Raw genomic sequence first — 22,607 nt, forward strand, 5'->3', positions numbered from 1 at the left:
TTATCTTTCTTCACAAAGTAGTGATGAATAGGCACGCAAGGACTGTTTCACATCATCACATGTCCTCTTTGGAAGCACTTCGAGCAGAGTTATTCTAGAATACATCGAAAGAGTAAGCTTTTGATATTTTTCTTGGCTGATATTCAGATGCAGAAAGTTTGATTGTTAACTACATTAATATGTATGAAATCAGGAAAGGATTTGGGTTGGTTATATTTGGACCTGGACCTGTTGCACAGTTGTAATTTTCCTCTTTTTTTTTTCTTTATGTCCTTTAATGAAAACTGTACAACTTAATGATGTACTTCAGTGCAACACAAATTATGGGCTTGAAACAGAAAATAAATGTCTGAGACCTTGATTTATGCATCAGGTCTTGTCTTCTCAAAATAATTGACATTAATAATAAAGACTTGTTTCAAACAAAATTTTCAGCCTTTGTTCTGCTGTCCTTCAAAACAATTTTCGCATGTGACAAAGCCCAAGCTACCAAGTTTCTGTTCTGTTTTGGCAGACTTCTGTTCATATGGAGAATACTTGACAGGACAGCCAAATTCTGCCTTGCTTTTGCTGGCAGCTTTCCTTTTCCTCATGCACGCCCCCACCAGATCTTTGAAAATGATATTTTTACATGCTTAATAATATAATTATTTACATGCCTTAATAATATGATTTTACATTGCTTAGTCTTTGTGACCATTTATAGGTATGTGCCTCTGCATGCTAAAGACATTAAAATATCAGCAATTAAACTACTCTTTATTACAGAGTTAAGAATCTTTATGATATTGTTTTGGTATAAGCGAGAAGCAGGACTGGTTTTAAAATAAAATCAGGCATCGTTTTTAATGGCTTTACAAGCAAACCTTTACAGAACCTGAAAAGGAAATACCTAAAAAGTCAGCCCTCCCCAGTTTTATTATTTGGATTTAACAGTCAAAGAATTTAAAGGTATAGACTGGGTATTTCAGAAATCTCCAAGGGTGTTCTCCTGTCCTGTAGATAGAAGCAGCGCTGTGCTGCTCATGGTGAAGCTGCTCTTTCTTCTCCTGATGCACAGTAGATGACTGTGGTGTGTTATCTTCTAGGGGCCAGTGCCAAATGCTAAATACCCCAGATAACGAAGATCATATGTGTAATCTAGTAATGCGTTCCACTTGGCTCAAGTCAAATACAAAGTGTTCCCAAAGTCTTGTACATTGTGTTTTCAGGGTTTTAGTCAGAAGATATGTGGATGATCCAAGCTATGTGACTGGTTGAAGACAAAAATAGAGACTTCTAATAAATGTAAATTGCCAGGAGGCCTTAACTGTCTCCTTTTCACAGGGAAGATGAGTGCTTGGTGTTTCAGAAAAAATGTGATTGTGAATAGGAAGGGAAAAAGTTCACTGTGAGTAACTAACTTGTTAAGCAGGTATTTCTCTTGTAATCATTCTGCTCATTCTTCACTCGTTTCCATGGTAGCAATTAATTTTTCCTCTGCAAAGTAATCTTTGCAAGGTGCATTGGGTTGGTGAAGCTGAGCACCTCTCTGCTTCGGTGGCTGTGGCAGGAGGAGGCCCCAGGCAGACGCCATCTCTTCAGCTCCTGTGGCATTTGCTTCCACATAGCCCCCAAACAACACTGTGGGGGGAGGAGTGAGGACAGCACGGTGCCCTCTGGGCTGAGGGCCCGTTGTGACACTTCATGGCTTCTGTTTTTTGTGAGAACTGCAAGCGCTGCCATTATGGTCAAAGTTTTATTAGAAATCAAGCTTGTGGCCATCAAGATGGAGCAAAAGTCATATTCCCAAAGACTCATCCAACAATGCAAATGGAGAGCCCTTTACTTCTGGATTTCATTTTTAGATTTAATTAAATCTCAACATTTTGGACTGGGATTTTTTTCTGAAATTTTCTGTTTAATGAAAAGTTCTGATGTTTTAGCATTCTATCTTTACCTGAATGAGCATAAGTCTCTGAATGAGAACTTCTCCAGAGTTCTCCCTTCAGTATGTCCTGTTTCCATATGCAAGGCAAGGAAACATGAATTTGTATACAAATTGTGAAAAGTTTAAGAAAGACAAAGCTATTTCTCTTCAAATTGTTCTTCCTTTTAAAATTAATCACAATTAAAATAATGATGATAATGTTATTGAACATGAGCCAGCAGCGTGCGCAGGTGGCCAAGATGGCCAACGGCATCCTGGCTTGTATCAGCAATAGTGCAGCCAGCAGGAGGGGTGAGGGGATCGTCCCTCTGTACTCAGCTCTGGTGAAGCCACACCTTAAGTACTGTGTTCAGTTTTGGGCCCCTCACTACAGAAAAGACATTGAGGCCCTGGAGAAGGGCAACAGAGCTGTGAAGGGTCTGGAGCACAAGTCTTATGGGAAGCAGCTGAGGGAGCTGGGATTGTTCAGTCTGAAGAGAAGGCTCAGGGGAGTCCTTACTGCCCTCTGCAGCTGCCTGAAAGGAGGTCTTGGGAATGTGCAGGTCAGCCTCTCCTCCCCTGTAACTACCAATAGGACTAGAGGGAATACCCTCAAGTTGCGCCTGAAGAGGTTCAGGTTGGAAATCAGGAAAAATTTCTCCTCAGGAAGAGTGGTGAGGCATTGGAACAGGATGCCCAGGGATGTGGTGGAGTCACCATCCCTGAAGGTATTCAAGAAACGCTCAGACGTTGTAATAAGGAACATGGTTTAGTGGGAAATATTGGTGGTAGATGGTCTGGATAATCTTGGAGGTCATTTACAACCTTGGTGATTCTGTGATTCTATGAATGTACTAGTCATTTTTATAGTATTTCTAATTCATTTGTGATTTAAGCTAATTATGACAATGGAGTATTGTTTCTTTAAACCACGAGCTTGAATGCATAAGTTATTTTTATGTAGTTATAGCTGGGGATAAAATTTTATTAACTGTTAACAAGGAACAAAGTGAACTTTCTGAGGCCTCAAATGGCCTTTTAACTCAGAGACTGGCATTCCTGTAGCCCTGCTGTTTTTTCTGTTTTGTTTTGTGTGAGCATGTGTGTGTATGTGTGCATATGTTTGTTTTTGATAAAACACATCAGGTCTTCATTTATTACATACAAAGTGGCTTATAACGATGTTTGTACATCTGGAGATTGAAATGAGCTGGGGCTCTCAGAGATCTGCTGCGTTTTTATTAAAAGAAAGGGAGTAAAGGTAAAAGGACTGCAGGCTTGGAAGCAGGGTTTTGGAAGGATTGGAGTTTAAATGAGGGATTAATTTTACAATAAATGACTAATAGTTTAACACCCGTGCTTTAAGCCGATTCCCCTTTGGATGGAGTTGTGACAATCTGAAGACAAAGGAGGCGAGGGGCACCGCTCAGCAGGATGAGTGCTCATCCAGATGTCTCTCTGCCCACGTCTGCTTTTGGATTCAGCCCATTTAGGGGCTTTTTGGATTAAGCCTTGAGATCTGGCAAAATGCAGCCCTTGTCCAGCCATTGTGTATCCCTGATTTTAGACAATGAAATCTTTGCCAAATGACAGTCTGGCCAAGCAGTTTGGGCAGCAGCATACCTGAGGAAATCACAGGACCGACTTGCTCAGACTTCTCTGTGGCCGTTTATCTTGTGTAAACAAGCAGAAAGCCTCTAATGATGTGCAGGCTGATGTGCAGCCTCTGGTATTCTCACCTCTGACAAGGGCCAGCATTAAATATGCATTGAACTCTCCTCCTGGCTGATAGAGCATCGCCTCTCCACTTCCAATTGCTTCCTCATGGTGTACAGAACTGCTGGGGGAGAGTTTTTAATCACACCACGAGAATAACAATCTATCTTTGGATTTCTTCTGTGCTTGTGTCTTAAGTGCCTGAGTACCATGGGCTAGATCCGGTGAAGGATAATGCTCTCAGGACCAAGGAACGGGAATAATTTAGGTACCTGAATTTATAGCCATCACTTAAATAAACACCTTCTTGGTGGCTGTCTGATCTCCCAAGTGCCTCTGGTCTTTAGGCACTAACCAGCTGACAGGAAAGCTCTCCGTATACACAGAGTTGTGCTTTTGCATGACTGCTGATGGCACTGAACAGGTCAATGCTAAAGAACTGAACATTGTCCCCTGGGGCCCCATTCACCATTCCGCTGATCCCATTGAACCTGCCTGGACAAAGGCAAGGGATGTTTCTAGCCTGTTCACTAGTCAGGTCCTCACTGATCACCTCTACTCTTCGTGAAGCTGCTGGCCATGAAGCCTGTGCACCTTCACTGGAAATGAATTGCCCAGGTTCAGTTCTCTCCTTCCTCAGGCAGCTCATCTTCCACTTCCCAAAAGAGTGATGCAACTACTATGTCTTTTCCCAGGAGTTTATTTTTTTTGCACGTGGCTCACTGACACATCCAGGTTCAGCCTTTCATATCCATAGCTCAGAGTGGTTGCATGCTTCTCACTTATGTAATTACTTATTACCATCAGGTGTGGGGATGTGGAGTGCCCTCTAATATATTTTTCCCCCATCACAGGCCACCACTGAAGTAGACTTCTCTGACTAACCCACCAAAACCCCCTTGCACATGCAGGCAGGTAGTTGTAAGGGGTAAACAGGTATGTGTGGCTGCCCCAATGTGGCTGCTGGCTGTCCATAGGAATCTGGGTCACACACACGCAAGGGCTGGCAGCAGCAGGCATATCAAATAATCTCTTCGCTGTAATAGGATAATTCCTGTGCTGCAGTACTAGTATCAAAACATGAATTAGAGCCCTTGAGGCAAACCAAAGCCAGATTTGTTCCCATTAGAGCCGGGACAGGTGCAGTGAAGTGACAGTCCCATCTGACACAAGCACCCGTATTGGCTGTCCCTCATAGGAAAGTGGTCTCAAAGGACCACTTCAGAGGAGGCCTTATCTTGTAAAGGCAATGCTTGAGCTGTTTATAGGTTGTTTTGTGTGTGATTACTTTGTTTACCATCAGCAAGGTTCTCCCGAAAGGAGCATCTGGAGAACAGCTTCTGGTGGATTCTATCATCTCTGCTTTGCCTGGCCACATTTTTTCAAGTCTAGCCCTGTTTTGAATGCTCCTTTTAAAACTTGTTGCTGTGCAACTGCGGACTCTCCGCATGTGTCACAAGCTGAGGGGAAGAGCCTTGGTGAACCACTTCTTGAAGAATGGCAGAATCAGAGGCCAAAGGAAAATTACTGCTGAGCAACAGCAGACCCAGAACAGCCTTTCTGATATTACCTCATAATGGTGTGAGGTGTCTGGCAGGCAATAAACCTTCGGGCAGTCACCTAGAAACTGCTGTATTTCCCTGTTAAAAGGACACGGTCCCACAGTAGCCTTGTTACTGCCCATTTACAGCCTACGTAACAGGTAGCTGCAGATAGTGGAGTAACTGCAGGCAGATGCTTACATGTGGGCTCACTGACAGCCATAAATGATGGGCCAGAAAGGATTTCTAAAGATGCTCACACCAAGCTTGTCATATGTACACCTCAGCTTGACAGGGCTTGTTTCTGCTGAGCTCTGCAGCATGTCCTGGCTATTTTTGGTAGCCTAGAATTCCTGGCTAATGCATGACCTACACTGAACTCTTGCAGTGTGTTTTGCCAGAAGATATTTGAAATCCCCATTTGGGGTAAGGGTTAATTTCATCCTTGATGTAACTCATGATCAGCTGAGTTGAACTAAGCTTTTAAATGTCCCAATTGTGATTAAGTTGATTAAATGTCCCCAGTGTGATTGCTGTTTTACAAAATGTTATGGTAGGACATAATCCTCATCCTTTCAGGCTACTAAAATAATGCTGAAACCATCTAGGGAGACATGGGTGAAGCTGGAACCTCAAAATGCTCTCCTCTCTGCCGGTAGAATGGGTACAAAGGAGCCATTGTGGATGTGGCACAGACTTCCAGACTTCTTGTAGGCCATGAGACACTCTGAAGCAGTGAGGGTGCACTGTGGAGCAAAGGATCAGTTCTTCCCAAGACCAAAACAGGTTTCATTGACTTCTGCACATGGATATGTCTTCCTTTACACGTTTAATCCCAGGAGGAGTTGGACCAAAACCCCTTAGACTTGGTGGTCTTCAGTTGGGCTATATGGCAGTACTGAAGGACACCCACACAGCAAGAGCTTTTCACTAGGGGTATATTTAACTTGCACTAAATTCTTTTCAGGTGGAAATACGCAAAATATGACTGAAACGTGTGGTGCTACTTTATACCAGTAAAGAATGTTGCCCTTATGCTGAATGTTCAGAGTAAACACCTTGCAGCTGTTTGTTAAAATATAAAATAATTTAAAAAAAGCTTGGAAGTAAACCAAACCACAAGTGTGTTTCCTGTCTCCAGCCACCACGCTGTAATACATGTTTGCTCTGAGGAGAATATTGTCCTTTTGGCTATGCAGAAATTACTTAAGTGCCGTTTGTTTTCTGATAAGCTGCCAAGCTTCCACTCTGAAACGTGTGAGGGTTTTTTTAACGATGCTTCTTACCCTAAAGCTATTTGATATTTTACTGCAAGTCTTAATCGTGTACTGATTTTTGGAAGAGTACAGTAGAAAAGTACACTTACATACTTTGGCACCTCCAACAACCAGTGTAAACCATGCTGATTCATTGTAATAGCTTTTATTACTTTTGAGAAGGTTTTATCGTCATGCAAACATGATCCCAGATACTTAGGAAACAACTTTCAGAATTCCAGAAAAATTTCAGCTGGAACATTGTCACAATATATTTTGAATTATAATATGCCCACTGAATTTTGGAAGCAGAAAAGCAGTAAGGAAGTTGCAACCGGTTGCACGCTTGTGCAAATACAAGCAGACATTTTAGTACTTAGAAAATAACTATTGCTCTTTATAAACCTGAGTAGATCTCACTAGCTTCACTGTACGAAAGCTACTGTACGTGATGGCAATGGCCTACGAGAACTTTAATAGAGTGCTTGCAGAAAATAGACTTGCTATTTCTGGAATGCTGTACTGTTTTCACAGAGCACTGCTTCAACTCTATGTGCTTTACCGTAGATGTCAGCAGGCAAACCTGCCCTGCATCCTCAGAAAAATAAGCCCTTAGCAGAACAGGGATGAGGTTGACAGCAGGTTTTTAGAAATGTGTTTGCAGCCTGTGTGATTAAGAGAGTTTTATACTTGTCTGTCCAAGTCCCTTCTATAAATAGTCAGCTTGAGATTACAACAGCATCCTAATTTTCTGTCAGCCCTTACCTACCACCTTCCTGGAAAGCACCCCTACCCTCCAGGCTGATACTTTTTGTGCTTACTTTCCCCCTCCAGGTATAATTACCATTTATTATAATAAAGTGCTGTATAAGCTTAGATGAAGAGCTTACTCCAAATCATGAGAAGCTGCAGTGGGAAGACATGTGGAAGATCCTGGGCATGTGGGTGGCTCTCCAATGCACTGGTTGTGGCTGAAAGGCAGCATGTGGTTTGCACCTTTAAAAATGCAATGGATGATTATTATTATTTTTAAATCTAACAGTCTAAATAGGGCTCTGAGCCTGCAGATTGCTCGATGTGGGTGAGTTGTGTCTGCATGGAGCCTTGTTCATGGCTGGTACTCCATAAAGTACCTACACAGGGCTCTGATTGTCCCACAGCCATTCTTCAAAGACACAGTCCCTGGCTGATGGAGTTCAGATGATCTGCTGTGATAAACCACTTGCACTCCCAGCCTTTCTAGTATGGGCAGGGACTCTTTTCAAGCCATGTGCCTTAATGAGCTATCAGCATGACAGAGGCTACATTCACCAAGACCATAAGCAGGACTATTCCTGTTGTCTTACATTCGGTCCCAAGCATGGCTGTTAAGTTTCAACATATAAGAAAATCTCTTCTTTCTCTGCATTTTTTGCTTTTCTCTTTTTCACACATAGAATGTGATGATCGGTTACCGTGATACTGCCAGGTTGGCGAGGATACAGTATGACACACATCCAAACTATCATTTATGATGAAATTAGATAGATGTTGAAGTCTTGAAATGTTGAAACACTGCACTTGAGTGCACTCTAAGCAGCTGTGGGACACGGATCAGTGCTCCCTGATGTATTACAGGTCTGGGTTTTATTCCCACCTTATCTCAGAGAAAACAGGACTGCACACCACTATGAAGCTATTTTCTTTTGATTGGTTCAAGAACGGTTATAGAGTGGGTTGGGTTGGAAGGGGCCTTTAAGATCATCTAGTTCCAATCCTCTGCTATAGGAACGGACACTTCCCACTTGATAAGGTTGCTAAAAGCCCCATCCAGCCTGGCCTTCAGTGCTTCCAGTGTGGGGGAATCCACAGTGCCTCCTAGCAACCTGTTCCAGTGTCTCACCACCTTCGCAGTAAAGAATTTTTTCCTAATATCTAGTCTAAATCTACCCTCTTCCAGCTTAAAGCCATTTCCCCTTGTCCTGACGCTACATGCCATTACAAAAAGTCCCTCCCCAGCTTTCCTGTAAGCCCCCTTTAGATACTGGAACGCCTCTGTAAGGCCCCCCTGGCACCTTCTCCAGGCTGCAGAGACCCAGTTATTAATACCTTAATAAGTTTGTTATCTTGGATGTAAAATACCTTCTAACCACACAATGTGCGTAATATGCCTTATGCATTAAATGATTTCCAACAGTAAACAATCCTGGCTTCAAAGCTCCCGTTAACAAAGACAGTGTCATTAGCAAAAATATGAAGCAAACATCTATTAAGCTGACATGGAATTTTCTCCTGACAGGAAATTTTAGGAACTTGAGTGTCAAAGAAGGAGACACAGAAAGAAAGGGCAAATATCAGTACCTGAACTCCAGTATAAGCTCCATGAAGAAAATGACAGGATTTAATTTTTCTAGATCAGAATTGCTTTGGGGGGACGTCTCTGCTGGTCACAAATCACGTCGGCCCTGACTGATACATTCATTTTGGCAAAAATCCGAAATGTGGGCTGGGCTGCATACAGTTCTGACTGTGCAGATAGCTGCTGTTTTCCCCAGCCTTGCAAAGGTGTGAAGAGCTCCTGCTTCTCTCACGGGGTTGCTCCAATCCAGCGCTCTGACTCAGTGACGAGAATGTAAATGCAGCAGCTGAAAATTAATTTGCTACATTTTTCCTAAAGATAACTTGCTGATTCTTTAAATCAATCCAAAGCAAGCCCCTGAGATATACAGAATAGTCCTGTGGTCTGTGAATGCTGTGAGCACTGGTATCTGCTCTGCCTGGTGGGCTCTGCAGCATGTGGCTAAAACAAAGTTGGGTTTATGGCATGAGCTGCAAGCTCTACAGATGTAGGGATGAAACTGGGAAGAGCCAGGTGAACTGGGGAGAACTGAGTCTTTACCTGGGCTTCAGAGTAGGTACAAATATTGCACATGGTAAAATATTATACTGAATATACTTATGTGTGAAATGAGCCTAGGCTAAGTTCACTTAGGGAGGAATTTGGAAAGGTCTGATATAGGTGTAGCTGCTGGGCAGGGTCTCACCTGGCTTAACTGCTTTGCGTTCCAGCCCAATGCGTAGCTGCCATTGTCCCTCTCTGCTAATGAAACTGTGCCTTTCTCACCTATCTCCTGTGAAAGACTTCTGGGATTGCTCAGTCTGGAGAAGATGAGGCCCAGGGGAGACCTTATCGCTCTCTACAACTGCCAGAAAGGAGGTTGTGGTGCGGTGGGGGTCAGCCTGTGCTCCCTGATAACTATGATAGGACAAGACATAATGGCATTAAGTCGCACCAGAGGAGGTTCTGTTTGGATAATAGAAACGATTTCTTCTCAGGAGGAGCGGTGAGGCACAGGCACAGGCTGGAGATGGGGGAGTCACTGCCCCTGGAGGTGTTCAAGAGCCGTGGAGATGTGGGACTGAGGGACGTGGTTAGTGGGCATGGTGGGGATGGGTTGATGGTTGAACTGAAAGATCTTAGTAGTCTTTTCCAACCTTCATGATTCTGTGATTCTATGACTTCAGAGGTTAAAGAGCGGAGTGTTGTTTTATCTCCATAGAAATCAGCCATGGAGAGAGCACTGAGACTGTATCCTTAGAGGAAATAGGTTTCTGCAGCTGCAGAAGCTGTCATCAGCAGAGGAAAGTTCTGACAGAAGGCAATAATGAAAACAGGGTGTGTGGTTAGGATGGAGCACAAACGGTGTGTGAAAAGAATGTCATGTAGCTGAGATACCTGCAATAGCTCATTCCAGCTTACGTGCCTTGGAGTACAGATTGCTTCCCTAAATGATAGATAGGGTGAAGTCATCCACCGGAATCAAGGGGAAGTTTCCCGTTGGCATACATTACCATTGTATAATGGATTTAATAACAGCTTAACATAGGCTGTTAAAATCTCTTTGGGTATCTATAATTTCTTCCATTGCTTTCACTACAAATAGACAATTAAGCTGACGTCTCCACCGCACTAAGAATTAAAATAAACACATTGGGGATCATATTGTTCAGTTATCTGTTTTACTGAGAAACCCCACGGAAGCTCCAGTGAGGGAAGAAGGAGTATTGCTTGTTCTTTTGTGGTTTCTGGTAAATATAGCATTGCTGAAGTGAGCATGGATATGTTTGCTTTCATGCTGGATGCAGTGGGGATGTATTTTCTATGTTTGGCTGGATACTGAGAGCTTTCAGCTTCATATGTTACACTCACAAAATTGAAGTGTTCTTTTAAATCACTATGCTTTGAAAAAAAAGGGCACAAAATGCCTATTTTGATTAATTTGAAAAAAAAAAAAAAAGGTGTAAAAATGAGGCCCTGAAAATGTCAGGAGAAAACTCTTCAATTATCTTTTCACTAATTTCAGGCAGTAGAGTGGTTTTAATCTATTCCTGAATAACCTGGGAGTCCCTCTGTAGATATCCTCAAATAGCAGAATTTACTTCTTGATTAAAATCATGCATGAAAATTTCAGACCCCAGAATAGTACCTTAGTACTATTGTGAAGAAATACCCAAGTGAGGCTAGACACGTGCAGTGGGAATGCCATCTAAATGCCAATGTTAGCCCGGCTTCTCCATGAAGCAGAACATGACTGCTGACTTTGCAGGATAACCGTGTCTTTCAGAAATCAGTTCACAGTCCTTCCTTAACAAAAAGGGATGAAGGCTGTTTCCCTTTACACACTGGGAAGGTCTTGTTTTGTTTTGTGGGGTTGATCTTAGGATGAATTTAGGAGAACACAGAGAATTCTGAGAAGGCCCGAGATTACTGACATACTTTTTTAACGATGTCATGAATCACATTGGCATAAGCACTGATTTTTGCATAATTCTATTAGAATGAATTTTCAAGGAGTGTATATGTGAGTGCTTAGCATTTTAAAAAAATTAGATCCATTTAATGGCCTGAAAAATCAGTGAGCCATTAAAAACTGAACTTCAACATTACCTCTCATATAAATCCCTGTGCCTGAGGTTACAGCTTATGTGCGTTTTCTTCAATGTAACAAAACTTGGGTTTCATTCATGTCTTTTAAAAGTGGAAAAAATGGAACATCAATTGAGAGGATCAAAAGGATGCTTTTGATTTTCCCCCATGTTCCTGAGCCGTGGGGCTTTAGAAGGCCTGGTCGAATAAATAGCTTTGATTTTCTTCCGCTTTGTTTCAGAGAAAGAAGAGGTTTTAACTTTTTTTTTATTTTTGGTCAGGTAAACTCCATTAAAACATGTCAGTCCTTTTTTAGAGTTCAGATGATAGAGATGCATGGAAAGAACTAAAGACCTGAGTCAAAGAGCAGATTTCATTAAAATAACTGATTTATATTATTGCATTTTCCTTTTCTAGAACCAAGTTCCATTTGTTTGAGCCTTGTTGGCATCAGTAAACCTAATACACCCTCCTTCACTTATCTGTGTGACAAGGATTTCGCTTAGTTTAATTTGGCATGTTTGTGGGATGACAAATCAGGCCAATGAAATGTGGAAACAGGAGTGATCCACGTTGAGTTGCCTGTATGGAAATATTTGATTGAGGCTGAGCATGCAGGAATTTGAGTATGGTTCTATGAATGTTTGCGGTTGTTTGGTTGCAGCAGTGGAACATGAAAGGTTTTGTTCTCACTGTTGCCATTACTGGATTCAAATATAAGTGACTATTTCTCCACTTGACCTTTGAGGTAAAGACCGTGCATGATTTCTGCACAGGTGGCCTGGTCATCTTTCTCGATTCCTGTTAAAGTTTCTGGGCTGAGTACCAGCAAACTGCCAGTCACCAATGGACTGTTGAATTGGTGAATTGTTATGCAAGTGGCATGTTGTGGGCAGCACAGTGTGTCAGCAGCACCCAGTGTGCTGGACCAGTGTTCCTCTCTGTTTTTTAACCTGTGTCCTCACGAGCACCCCTTCTGCTTAAGAGCAATCAAATAATTTTGGTTTGCATTATTCATCTGAAGATGATTTTCTTCTTTCTCCCTTCCCTAAAGGAGCAGGTAATTAAAGACAAGGGGGAAACTGTCTATTAGGTCGAGGAATTCCTTCATAAATTCAGGCTCCCAACCAGAAGGGGGAAAACAGAAGAACCAAGATGCTCACCAGCCCCTTACAGATCAGTGAAAGTGTGTCCTGCTAATGTAGGCCAATCTGAGAGCTTATCCTTTCTCTCCCTGCTGTCAGGATTTCCTAAATAATTTCCTGAGTAATCCAGCTACAGGCAGCAAGGAGAGGAGGCTGGGAAATCAGCCAGGCTGTAAGGGAGGTGTAAGGAGGCTTGTAATCTTCTTTGAAGATTTTCTCTGCTCACTCTTGTTTTCTTTCATATCTCTCCTGTGTGTTTTGGGGCTTTCACTTTGTAATGTCCATTTCTTCTCTCAACAAAATCATTAGGTGTTTGTCTTTCATTCCAGTGGGGGTATAGGAATAAACTGTAAGCTCAAAGCTGCTCACTTCAGGCTTTTCTTGCCAGGGTGATCCAACCGAGATTTAGCTTCATTTTTCTTTTATTTTTTTCTTGTTGAAGAATATATGAAGAATATACTTGAATAAAAACAGAACTGTTTGTTCAACCAAAAGGAAGGGTTTCATTTGGAAACACCTCTAGAGAAAGCAAATGATTGAAAAAGTCAGATCTACAAGATCTGGAGAAAAAATGCTGATGGGTCCTGGCTTTAATCCAGAAGTTCCTTAGCTAAAGCACACCATAGTGCAGAAAGCCCAGATTCAGTTCTGTCATCTGCTGAGAGAATTGGAAGCTACATCTCTGGCTTTCCAGTGGAAACTTGCACCCAGAGAAACCCTGCATCTTGCTCCTAGGGAGCCCTCTGTATGGATAGCCTTCCAAAGGTGCACTGTTTTCCCCAAGAATTCAAACAAAGGGAGACTATTACAAATAGATAAAATGGAGAAGGCTGTATTTTAATCATTGTCACTTGCTAAAGGCTGTCCATGTTCTTGTGCTGTAAAAGAGTCAGCAAGGACAGTCCCCAGGAGGTTTTGTGTCAGAATCGAATGTCTGAATTTTCATCAGTGTCCCTCTAACCTTTTACAGAAATGTGGTCAAAATAAATGACTGTTCAGTAGATGTGAAAAGTCCCCTGACCAGTCCTCACTCATTGACATCTGGATGAACAGGGTTCCTTTATTCCCTCTGTTTCCTTTTGCAGGGAAGGCTGCTTCTCCCCCATCAGCCCGGAGGCATGTCCCCTTGTGCAGTCCTTCATGTGCCACAACAGGACTTTCCTCCTTGATGGCCACGTGCAACTGAAGACAGGCCTGCAGACCCAAGAGCGACACCTCTTCCTCTTCACAGACCTTCTGGTTGTTGCCAAGTCCAAGTGAGTATGGCATCCCCTCCTACAGAGTAACCCTTTTTTTTCAGTAGATGAATTCCTTCATGCTTTTTTGGTAGTAAATCTTCCCTAAATCATCAAGCAGCTTTTTGTTTGGTCAACATGAGTTAGGTGCCTGAACTCAGCAGTCACTTTTGTAGACCCTAGAACCCGTAGAGTCCAGGCCACAGCACAGAGCAGTAGCAGATGTTCTGGAATACACTGCTTGCATTATATCATGTTCCGTGCCTTGGGAACTTAGTGTTATAAACTCACCGCTGCTCAGCGTGTCCCTTGGGATGCCTTGAACTGAAAGTTGCTGTAGAAGGTCATCACCAGTCCTATGGGGTTGCTGTGTTGGAGAGAGGCTACAGGCTTTCACACTTACCTTGGAGCTGCTTTGATGCTCTCCAGTGATCATAGAATCATAGAAATGTTAAGGCTGGAAAAACCACTAAGATCATCTAGTCCAACGATCAACTCATGCCTGTGACCTCTCTAGACAATGTCATTCAATGTGACATCCACCCTCCTCTTGAAAACCTCCAGGGATGGTGATTCTACCACCTCTCTCAGTAGCCTGTGCCTCACCACTCTTTCTGAGAAGAAAGATGCTGAGCAGTTGATGAGCATCTGCCTAAGAACAGAGGTCATAGGCAGCACCACAGTGCTGTGCCAGGAGCAGCATGGGGATGGGAAGCAGTGCTCAATGGTCTAGGCTGAGCTCCTGTGCAGTCAGGCTTGCTGCTAAGCTCTGATTGTTCACTCTACCATTCACAATTAAATCAGATTTACAAGCTGCATCTAGCATGCCAGCTTCATGCAGCGTTTGTGGTTTAAGGCATTTTTAGAGGGTGCTTTCGCTTGCTGTTATGGGGAAATAACCATAAAGGATCCTGAAGCAGCTTCATTCTCTGTTAGGCACTGTTTGTAGTCTCACAGGGTCGGTAATCTCAATGTGAATCCTGGGCTTTTGCGATGTGTCTCTTCGCTTAAGCAGTTGTTTCAGGGGCTGCTGGGAAAAGCCAGAATAAATCTGCGTTTTCAGTAGAAATCTGAGCAGTGTCTGTTTGAATCACACACAGTGAATGCAACGCCCCCCAGATGAACTCCTTCACCTTATGTGGTGTGACAACATGGAGAGTACTGTACCCAAACATGCTCTGGTAAGGGTGGGTGTGAAAACTGAGATATTTACAGGACATCGTGCTGTTCTACCAGCAGTAGCAGTAATATAATTGTTATTGCATTTGTTTTTGATTGTGGTGTGTTTAGGCTGGGATTCATCTCAATTTAAGCTTTCAAATGCTATTATTTGCAACTCACCTGGGCTTGTAGGCTCCTTTGTGTCAGCAGGAGAAAGCCAGCACCTCCCTGTGGCAAACCCACTCCTTTAGAAAAGAGCATCAGCAGTGGAGAGGGGGATGCTCCCAATGAATGCTCAGTGGCATCGTCTCACCGTCTTAGGTGTGAGCTCCTGAGCTGTTGAAGGCAGAAGCCTGGTGAGATGAGTCCCTCCCACCCAGCCAGCTTTCTGAGCCCCAGGCTGAGCTATGCGTTCCTGCAGGTCTGACTGGCTCCTAGTGGCATTGGAAAGCCCTTCTCCGTGTCACCACTCCAAAATATGGTCCCTGGGGAGGAATAACGTCTCTTAGAGCATTTGATTTAATGTAGTGAGGAGTCTGCAATGTTTGGTGGAGTTGGAACAGAACAAATTGTGCTTCTGCATGTGGAAAGAAAAGGGGAGAAATAAGCCACATCTTTGCTAGAAATAGTAAAAACAGTATTTGAAGTGATATCACTTCATGTATTTTGAATTATATTCATGCATTTTAAAGAACTCATTGGGATGTTCTCTCTACAGCTTCCCTGACAGCAATTAAAGCATCAGAGCTGTCACTAATGAACGCTATATGAAAATCAGCATTTTTAAAGGTACCACACACTAAAATACCATTGCTCATTCCTAGAGGGAAAACCTGAGTGGTGTGTACTGCTCTGCAGCCGTAACTAGGGATTGCTGTTGACTTTCCAATAGTGGATGCAGAGTCACGCCACAAGGTCACCAGGATAATGTTTAGATGGAATTGATGATACAGCTGAGTCTGACTTAACTTTAGGGTTATTCCATGTACAGGTGCTAAAAATTTGTAATATTCTTTTTGTTAGGCAGATTTTTCATCTCGGAGCCTATACACACCTAAGTGATGGCTCTTAGGTGCAGCTCAGAACACTGTCAGTGCCAGCTGAGCTGGAGGTAGCTGGTCACTGCACAAGGGAGCTCATGTGTAATTAGACTTTGTGTGATTGGTAAGTGGGCATCCATTTTTCTAAAGAGAGCAACAAATATTTTGTGTCCTCTAAGCTGGCTGAGCAAAGTCCTGCCCAGCACTGAGCTCCTGCTTAAAAGGAGCAAATTGGCATTGCTCCCATGGAAACATGGGGAGGTGAGTCCTCTCCACAGCTCATCTCATGTGACTTTGGACAAGGTGCCTATCGGTCCATTTTCTGGTACTTTCTAATCATTTTTGAAATGCAGACTGTTATCTTTTCAGTTTATCCATTAACCCAGCTTATGAAAAATAAGACTAATACTCTGTGCTTGTCTCTCTCCTGTCCCTTCATTTAATGGCTTCGTGTGAGGATTGCCATACATTAATTGATTGAAAGGGTTGGTTTTTTTTCACTAAACCAATGCTAAGAGTGCAAAATCGTATGCTGTTTTCCATTTACTGATTAGATTTCTTCCAGAGAGTGTGTGTTTTAATTTGGCAGAGTAAATATTTCAAGGATGTTTCAGTTCACTGATCAAGGTTTCTCACATAATCTTTTGTAACGGAAGGAAATGGCCTTCTCTTTCTTCTCCATAACACATACACACACATATACACATTCGTTTTAGGGTTATTTTCCAAACTTGGCTGGACATAGAAATTAATGGTTGAGTAAATACGTGGAATTACGGTAGCGATTGCCCACTAGTTCCATTAATGCTTTTGTCAGAAGGTCCTATTAAGAAGATTAGCAAATCTAGTGAGGAGTTAATCTTCCATCTGTTAACAGCCTCAAGGTATCCAATTGCCACTTACAGAAAGCCAAAGGAACTGAGTTTGCTCTGCAGAGATAAGACAACTTGGGGTACATCAGTACCTCCACCACTGATGAGCATGAATATTCTATGATTTCAGTGCAAATTGGATCTGCCTGCTCTTTACGGGACTGCTTTAAAAAATGATCTTAGATAAAAATCATCTTAAAAAAAATGAGATACTCTTCCCATTTTTCCAATGTTCAGCCATGCTTCTACCTTAGTCAGTAATGATAAATTCACTTCTAGAGGTAATGCCTTGGCGCTTAAATAGACAACCCACCTTTCACCAACACTGAGAACTCATGGACTGGAGAAAGGATGTGGCAGACAGGGATAAAATTATACCTCAGGCCCTTTAGATGTTAATGGAGGCTCCCGTTTCAGCGCCTCTAGAAACCAGGCCACTTGAATACTGATGATAGCTGAGAGCTGTGACTAGACATGGCAAATAGGGTAAGGATATACATCAGGAATGACGGGGAGAGCAGCTCTGTGCTTCACCCTGCCAACACCTGCTGCTGGCACTGCGGGGGCCTGGCTTTATGAACTGTAAATGCTAAGAAGTGAAGCAGCCTGTAGAGAGTTCACTGCACTGAATATTGGGGAAAAGGTATTGAGGAGAAAGGGAAGCTCAGCAGGCTTATCCCCAGCATAACCCCAGTCTTAATGGTGCTGTCAGGCCAAGCACCCATTTATTAGCATTTACACTACAATTTATGTCTGTGTTTGGCCGTAAGTCTCTATTTTTACAGTTCATTCTGTGGACAGTCCACTACAGTCCTTTCTGTATTCATCTTATCTGTTAGATTACAAATTGGCTCGATGATGAGCGTATTGAAATATTCTAAGCTTCTTTTGGACAGGGTAATGAAGTGTAATAGCTTAAAGAGAACTGAAATGTTCAGCTGGCAGTAAACACTACGTTATGGTTTAAAAAATGTGTGAACTTGAGATGGTATTTTACAGTATTTTATAGTGTTCTCATTCAAGTGCATCTTTTTGTTGTGGTGTGCACTGGGGGTCTTTTCTTTCCCAGCACTATGAATGTGGCAGGGCTATCAGCAGTGCTCTGTCCAGAGGTACCTGTTAGCACAGTGTCAGCTGGACCAGCTGAGGTACTGCAAGTTCATCTCAATCCTCTTTTAAGGCTGCAAACTCCAAGTGCTTTCATGCTTCAGACCATATTAGTCCAGTCTGTTCTAAATCAAATACCTTGTAAGCGAGACTAATCTCTGAGAAGGTAGTCTTTGTGTACCAGAGCCCTAAGAAACTGCTTACCTGGCATATTTATTTATAGAGCACTAATCACCATGCTGCCTGGCACTGTCCCCATCCACATTTGCAACAGTGCGATGAGCTGACATGCTCTTGATTGCAGTCCTTGGACTAGAAGGGCCGTAAGGAAGGGGCCATTTCTTCTTCAGCCTTTCCCTGCTAGCACAGCAGGCTCATGGTTTTAATGTACATTAAATTTCAAAAGTTTAGAAAAATCATGTAATATACCTTCTTTGTAAATAAGTAGATATTTTGAGAACACAGTAAGTGTTCTTACAGGAGAACAGCTTTGCAAAAATGGACCTGGGGGTCCTGATGGACACATGAACATGAATCAACAATGTTCCTGAACACAAGTCAGCCATGTGCTTCTGCCACTAAGAAGGCAAACAGTATTCCTAGCTGCATTTGGCAAAGCATTACCATCAGATCAAAGGAGGTGATCCTTCCCCTCTCCTCAGCTCTGGTGAGGTCACATCTGGATTGCTGGGTCCAGTTCTGGGCCCCCCAGTAGCAGAGACACATGAACATACTGCAGTGAGTCTAATGGAGGGCCGTCAAGATAATGAAAGGACTGGAGCAGCTCTGCTGTGAGGAGAAGCTGACAGAGCTGGGTCTGTTCATCCTGAAGGAGAAGAGGCTCAGGGGAGTTCTCATCAGTGTCCATAGATACCTGGAGGCAGGGTACAAAGAGCTCAGAGCCAGGCTCTGCTCAGTGGTGCCCAGTGCCAGGACAAGTGGCAGTGGGCACAAACTTGAGTGCAGGAGGTCCCCTCTGAACATGAGGAAGCACTTGAACCAGATGACCTCCGGAGGTCCCTTCTGTCCTTAGCCATCCTGTGATACTGTGAAGTCCTGTTGCTAGTTTATGGAGGCCTGACATAACCCAGGCTGTTGTGTCTTTCCCGAGGACTAGCTTTTTCAGTCTGGTCAAGCTGTTGCTATTCACAGTCATCATAGTTGTTGTCTGTGGAGCTAAGCAATCATACTATACCTTTAACACCTCAGCAGCGCTGAAGTTGCTGAAGTAGCTGAAGTCGAAGAGTGAATTTGCCTGATGGTGAAATTTGGAGGTGAGCTCCAGTCATGGGCAGTTTTGTCACAGAAAGCAAGATGCCAAGGGATGCCACAAGCAACCTATTTATCTCACATATCAATTCTGTTCATCTCACTTAGATCAGAAATTGTTCTATTTTCACATGCAAAGCAAACAAAACATTGGTTTCTTTAACTAAAGCAGAAGTGCTCTTTCCATCAATTCCTTTCAGATGTGCTCAAAGGAAGAGGAAATTCTAAGTTATTTAACCTATCTTGTTATGTATTCCTGTTGTGACGAACGTGTGAATTTCTGCCATCAGGTCGCACTCTCATTTCAAACTGAAGTGCCAAGCACGTCTCTGTGAGATGTGGACAGCATTTTGCACAGAAGAAGTCTGCGAAGGCAGCACCGACCCGGATAGGTCCTTTGTTTTGGGCTGGCCCACCACAAACTGTGTGGCAAATTTCAGGTAAGAAACAAGGTATGTTTTATTTAGCAAGCTACTGAAATGTGTTTAGGCTGAGAGGTAGAGACAGCCATAGAGTCATTTCAGCACCAGTGAATATAAGAAGGAAGAATTAATTGATTCTTAAAGTAGTTCCCTCTACTGCTGTGAGCAAGTCACCCTCTGTGCCCCATCTTTAGTCTCTGCAAATGTAGCAGCAGTACTCCCTTATCACTTCAAAAATCTGAGAGAATATGTGGTTTGCAAGGCACTTGCAGACTTGTGCTGCAGACTTGCTCGGTTGGAAGTCTCTCTTTTTTTTTTTTTTTTTTTTTTTGTATAATTGGTTCCACACTTCAGTTAATTAACAAAATGAACCAGAAATAGTAAACAACCAAGCTAATGATAGGGTCCAAGAGACCCTTGCAGGACGATTTGAAGCAGAAGTGCTTGTACTGGAAGTAGCAGGAGATGTAGGGCAAAATAATGACTTTTTCCTACTTCTCTTTTTCATAAAATTCTGCCAGAGAAAATGTCAAAATTCCTCCTGAAGCAGAATCACTGAAAGGTTTTGGTCTGTCTTTGCAGCATTGGCTGTAGGACACATAAGGGCTATAGAGGTAATGTCAGTGATTAGGCTAATTTCACTCTCAGTGGGAGCGCTCTGTCGTCACTGTGAGCCAGGGAGTGCACTGTCACCCTTAAATCCCAGGTAGTGGCTGTGTCTTGGAAAATGCATTTTCCTCTTTATCATCAGAGAGCAAAAGCTGACACGTGGCTTGATTTGTATGTCATGTTGTTCATATCCAAGGAAAGTGCTGTGCATAAACTGCTCTTTGTTGAGATGTCTGTTCTGTTCGTGACTTTTTTTTCCCCTTAATAATCCTGAAACAAAACTGAAATTTTCTATTGATTTTCAATTGAACTCCTGCCAATAAACAGGAGCTTTGATCTGGAGACAGTAGCTGATCCTTTATAGCTGTTAGAAAGTAGGAGAGTATGAAAGCAAAAGCACCAATCCAGAATCAGAGATCTATAGAAGGGAAATTATTTTATGTCTGGAAGCACATAGAAAATCTAAAACACCATGTGTGAGTCCACAGATGATAGCATAACCTACAGAACTGAAGCAGCCAAAGCAGAATCACAGTTATAGTGTTTGTGAAGTGCATGCCCCTGAAGCAGCATCATTCAGTAGATTTGTAGTTCCCTAAAGCCTGCTCTGAAAATATGAAGAGCCTGATTTGCATAAGTAGCAGTGGGAATAGCAGCTTCTCCATCGGGGGCAGGATTTATATCAAGGAAGTTGGCACAAAATTAGGTTAAATTCCTTGTGCTGTCCTATTATTAGCTGCATTTACCTGGTAGTTTTGTATCCCTGATAGTGTCGAAACAAGACAGGTGTTAAAAAGTCCAAAGTTAGGCAATTCTAAGTGAAGTGGTTTATGCGTACTTTGTAATTTGGTGGAAAGCCAAGTAGTAAATAAAAGGATAAATAACTGGTAGAAATAGAAAGAAGCCTATGTACCTGAGGAAATACCTTTATACTTTTAAATTAAGCTTTCATTTTTAAGCAGAGTGCTCTTTGGGCATCAATTCCTTACTGAATTCACGGTAAAGCTTTGATTTCTGTGATCAAGATAACAACTGGGGCTTTTGATCTCCCTGGCAGGCTTTCCTGTTGATTTTGCAGGGAAACGGGTTTTTCATTCAAATTTCAAAAACCCTTTTATTTTTTGTATGTATTTGTGGCACTTGCAACCAAGAAGCAGTCCATTTCACCGTGGTTTGTACAGGAGCTCTTTTGCTATTAGAATGACAGTTGATTTGTCTCTCTTCTTCCATAATCTTTGCAGGTCTGCAGAGCAGAAGGAAACATGGCTCTCCTTTTTGCAAAGGTACTTTGCAAAAGTCTTTGAAGGCACTGAAAAAAGTCCCAGTCATCTAGATCAGTGATTCCGAAGCAGTGGTACAAATGCCATAATGATAGAAGCTCTTTCAAAGAAAGAAAAACAGTCATTCCACACCTTCTCCCTGCTGACAGCTGCATGTGCCCTTCGTGCATCAGTCACTACGCAAGGAGGAAAACTCTTCTCCCTGTTTCTGACCATGGCCCAACAGAAAACTGTAATGTGTTTCCTTCACTGCTAAAGTATACACTGCCACTTTCACTCTAGTTGAGACTGTGGCTCTTTCGACACTGATGGCATCTAACCAAGCCCAGCTCAGGAACCTTTGTTCTAACCTATCTGCATGGCAGTAGAGAGCAGTGGGGCTAACTTTGGTTGTATGAAATGTACCCTAAGCCAGAGGATATACACAAGGGTCTGGGTAAACAGAGCTCTCATTTCAGACAACATTTTGAACAGAATACTACGAGAGATGATTTTGTTTCCTCTACACCTAAATTTTCTGTCTTTATTTCGTTCTTTACAGTTCACAGGGCTGTTCAAATCATTCCTGCTGGGGGTGATTTGCAATTCACTCTTCTCCTGTTCAGTCTTTTTCACTGTTCTGGACAATGAACTGCAAATGATTTCAGCGGAAGCTGATAGTACAGCCTAAGACATTACAATGATTAGTAGTTTTATCTCAATTTCTGTTTAAAACTGTCCTGACTTTGCTGCAGCCCATTCTTCTTAGTTAGACCTAGTTGTATAGACCCTCCTGTGCAATAACTGTTCTCAGGAATTCACATCCTTCATAAGTAGTTGTCATGGTCTCAAATAATCACTGAATTATGCCACAACCTGATTGAGCTATAGGTGTTCCTGTTCATTGCAGGGGAGTTGGACTAGGTGGCCTTTAAGGGTCCCTTCCCACACAAACAATTCTGTGATTCTCTGATTCTAAAGCAGAATGATGCCATGTTGGTGGGCTCTTTAAAGTGAAAATTGCAGGGAAGTCTCCATGTGGATTTTAAATCTGGTTCTTCTGCTATTTACACTGATTTCTGCAATGTAGTAACTTGGACACAACAGGACATTTCTAGGTACCACAGTCAGTATCCCCTTCAGACCGTGCTGGAGGCTTT

General features: G+C 42.6%; 1 protein-coding gene across 3 annotated transcripts in view; it reads left to right on the top strand.

Moving 5' to 3' along the window:
* Nucleotides 1-22,607, top strand: part of ARHGAP20 (Rho GTPase activating protein 20) — a 59,988-nt gene that overhangs the window by 13,280 nt on the left and 24,101 nt on the right. For 2 of the 3 annotated variants that reach the window (XM_417154.8, XM_040706004.2), the window contains exons 3-5: nt 13,559-13,729; nt 19,448-19,597; nt 21,430-21,471. In XM_417154.8, the coding sequence (XP_417154.2) occupies nt 13,559-13,729; nt 19,448-19,597; nt 21,430-21,471 (363 nt within the window). Of the gene's footprint in view, nt 1-5,212; nt 5,328-13,558; nt 13,730-19,447; nt 19,598-21,429; nt 21,472-22,607 lie in introns of those variants that run through there. The other variant, XM_040706008.1, reaches the window with a different exon arrangement.

This window comes from Gallus gallus, chromosome 1 (genome assembly GCF_016699485.2).
Source record: "Gallus gallus isolate bGalGal1 chromosome 1, bGalGal1.mat.broiler.GRCg7b, whole genome shotgun sequence".
Lineage (NCBI taxonomy): Eukaryota > Metazoa > Chordata > Aves > Galliformes > Phasianidae > Gallus > Gallus gallus.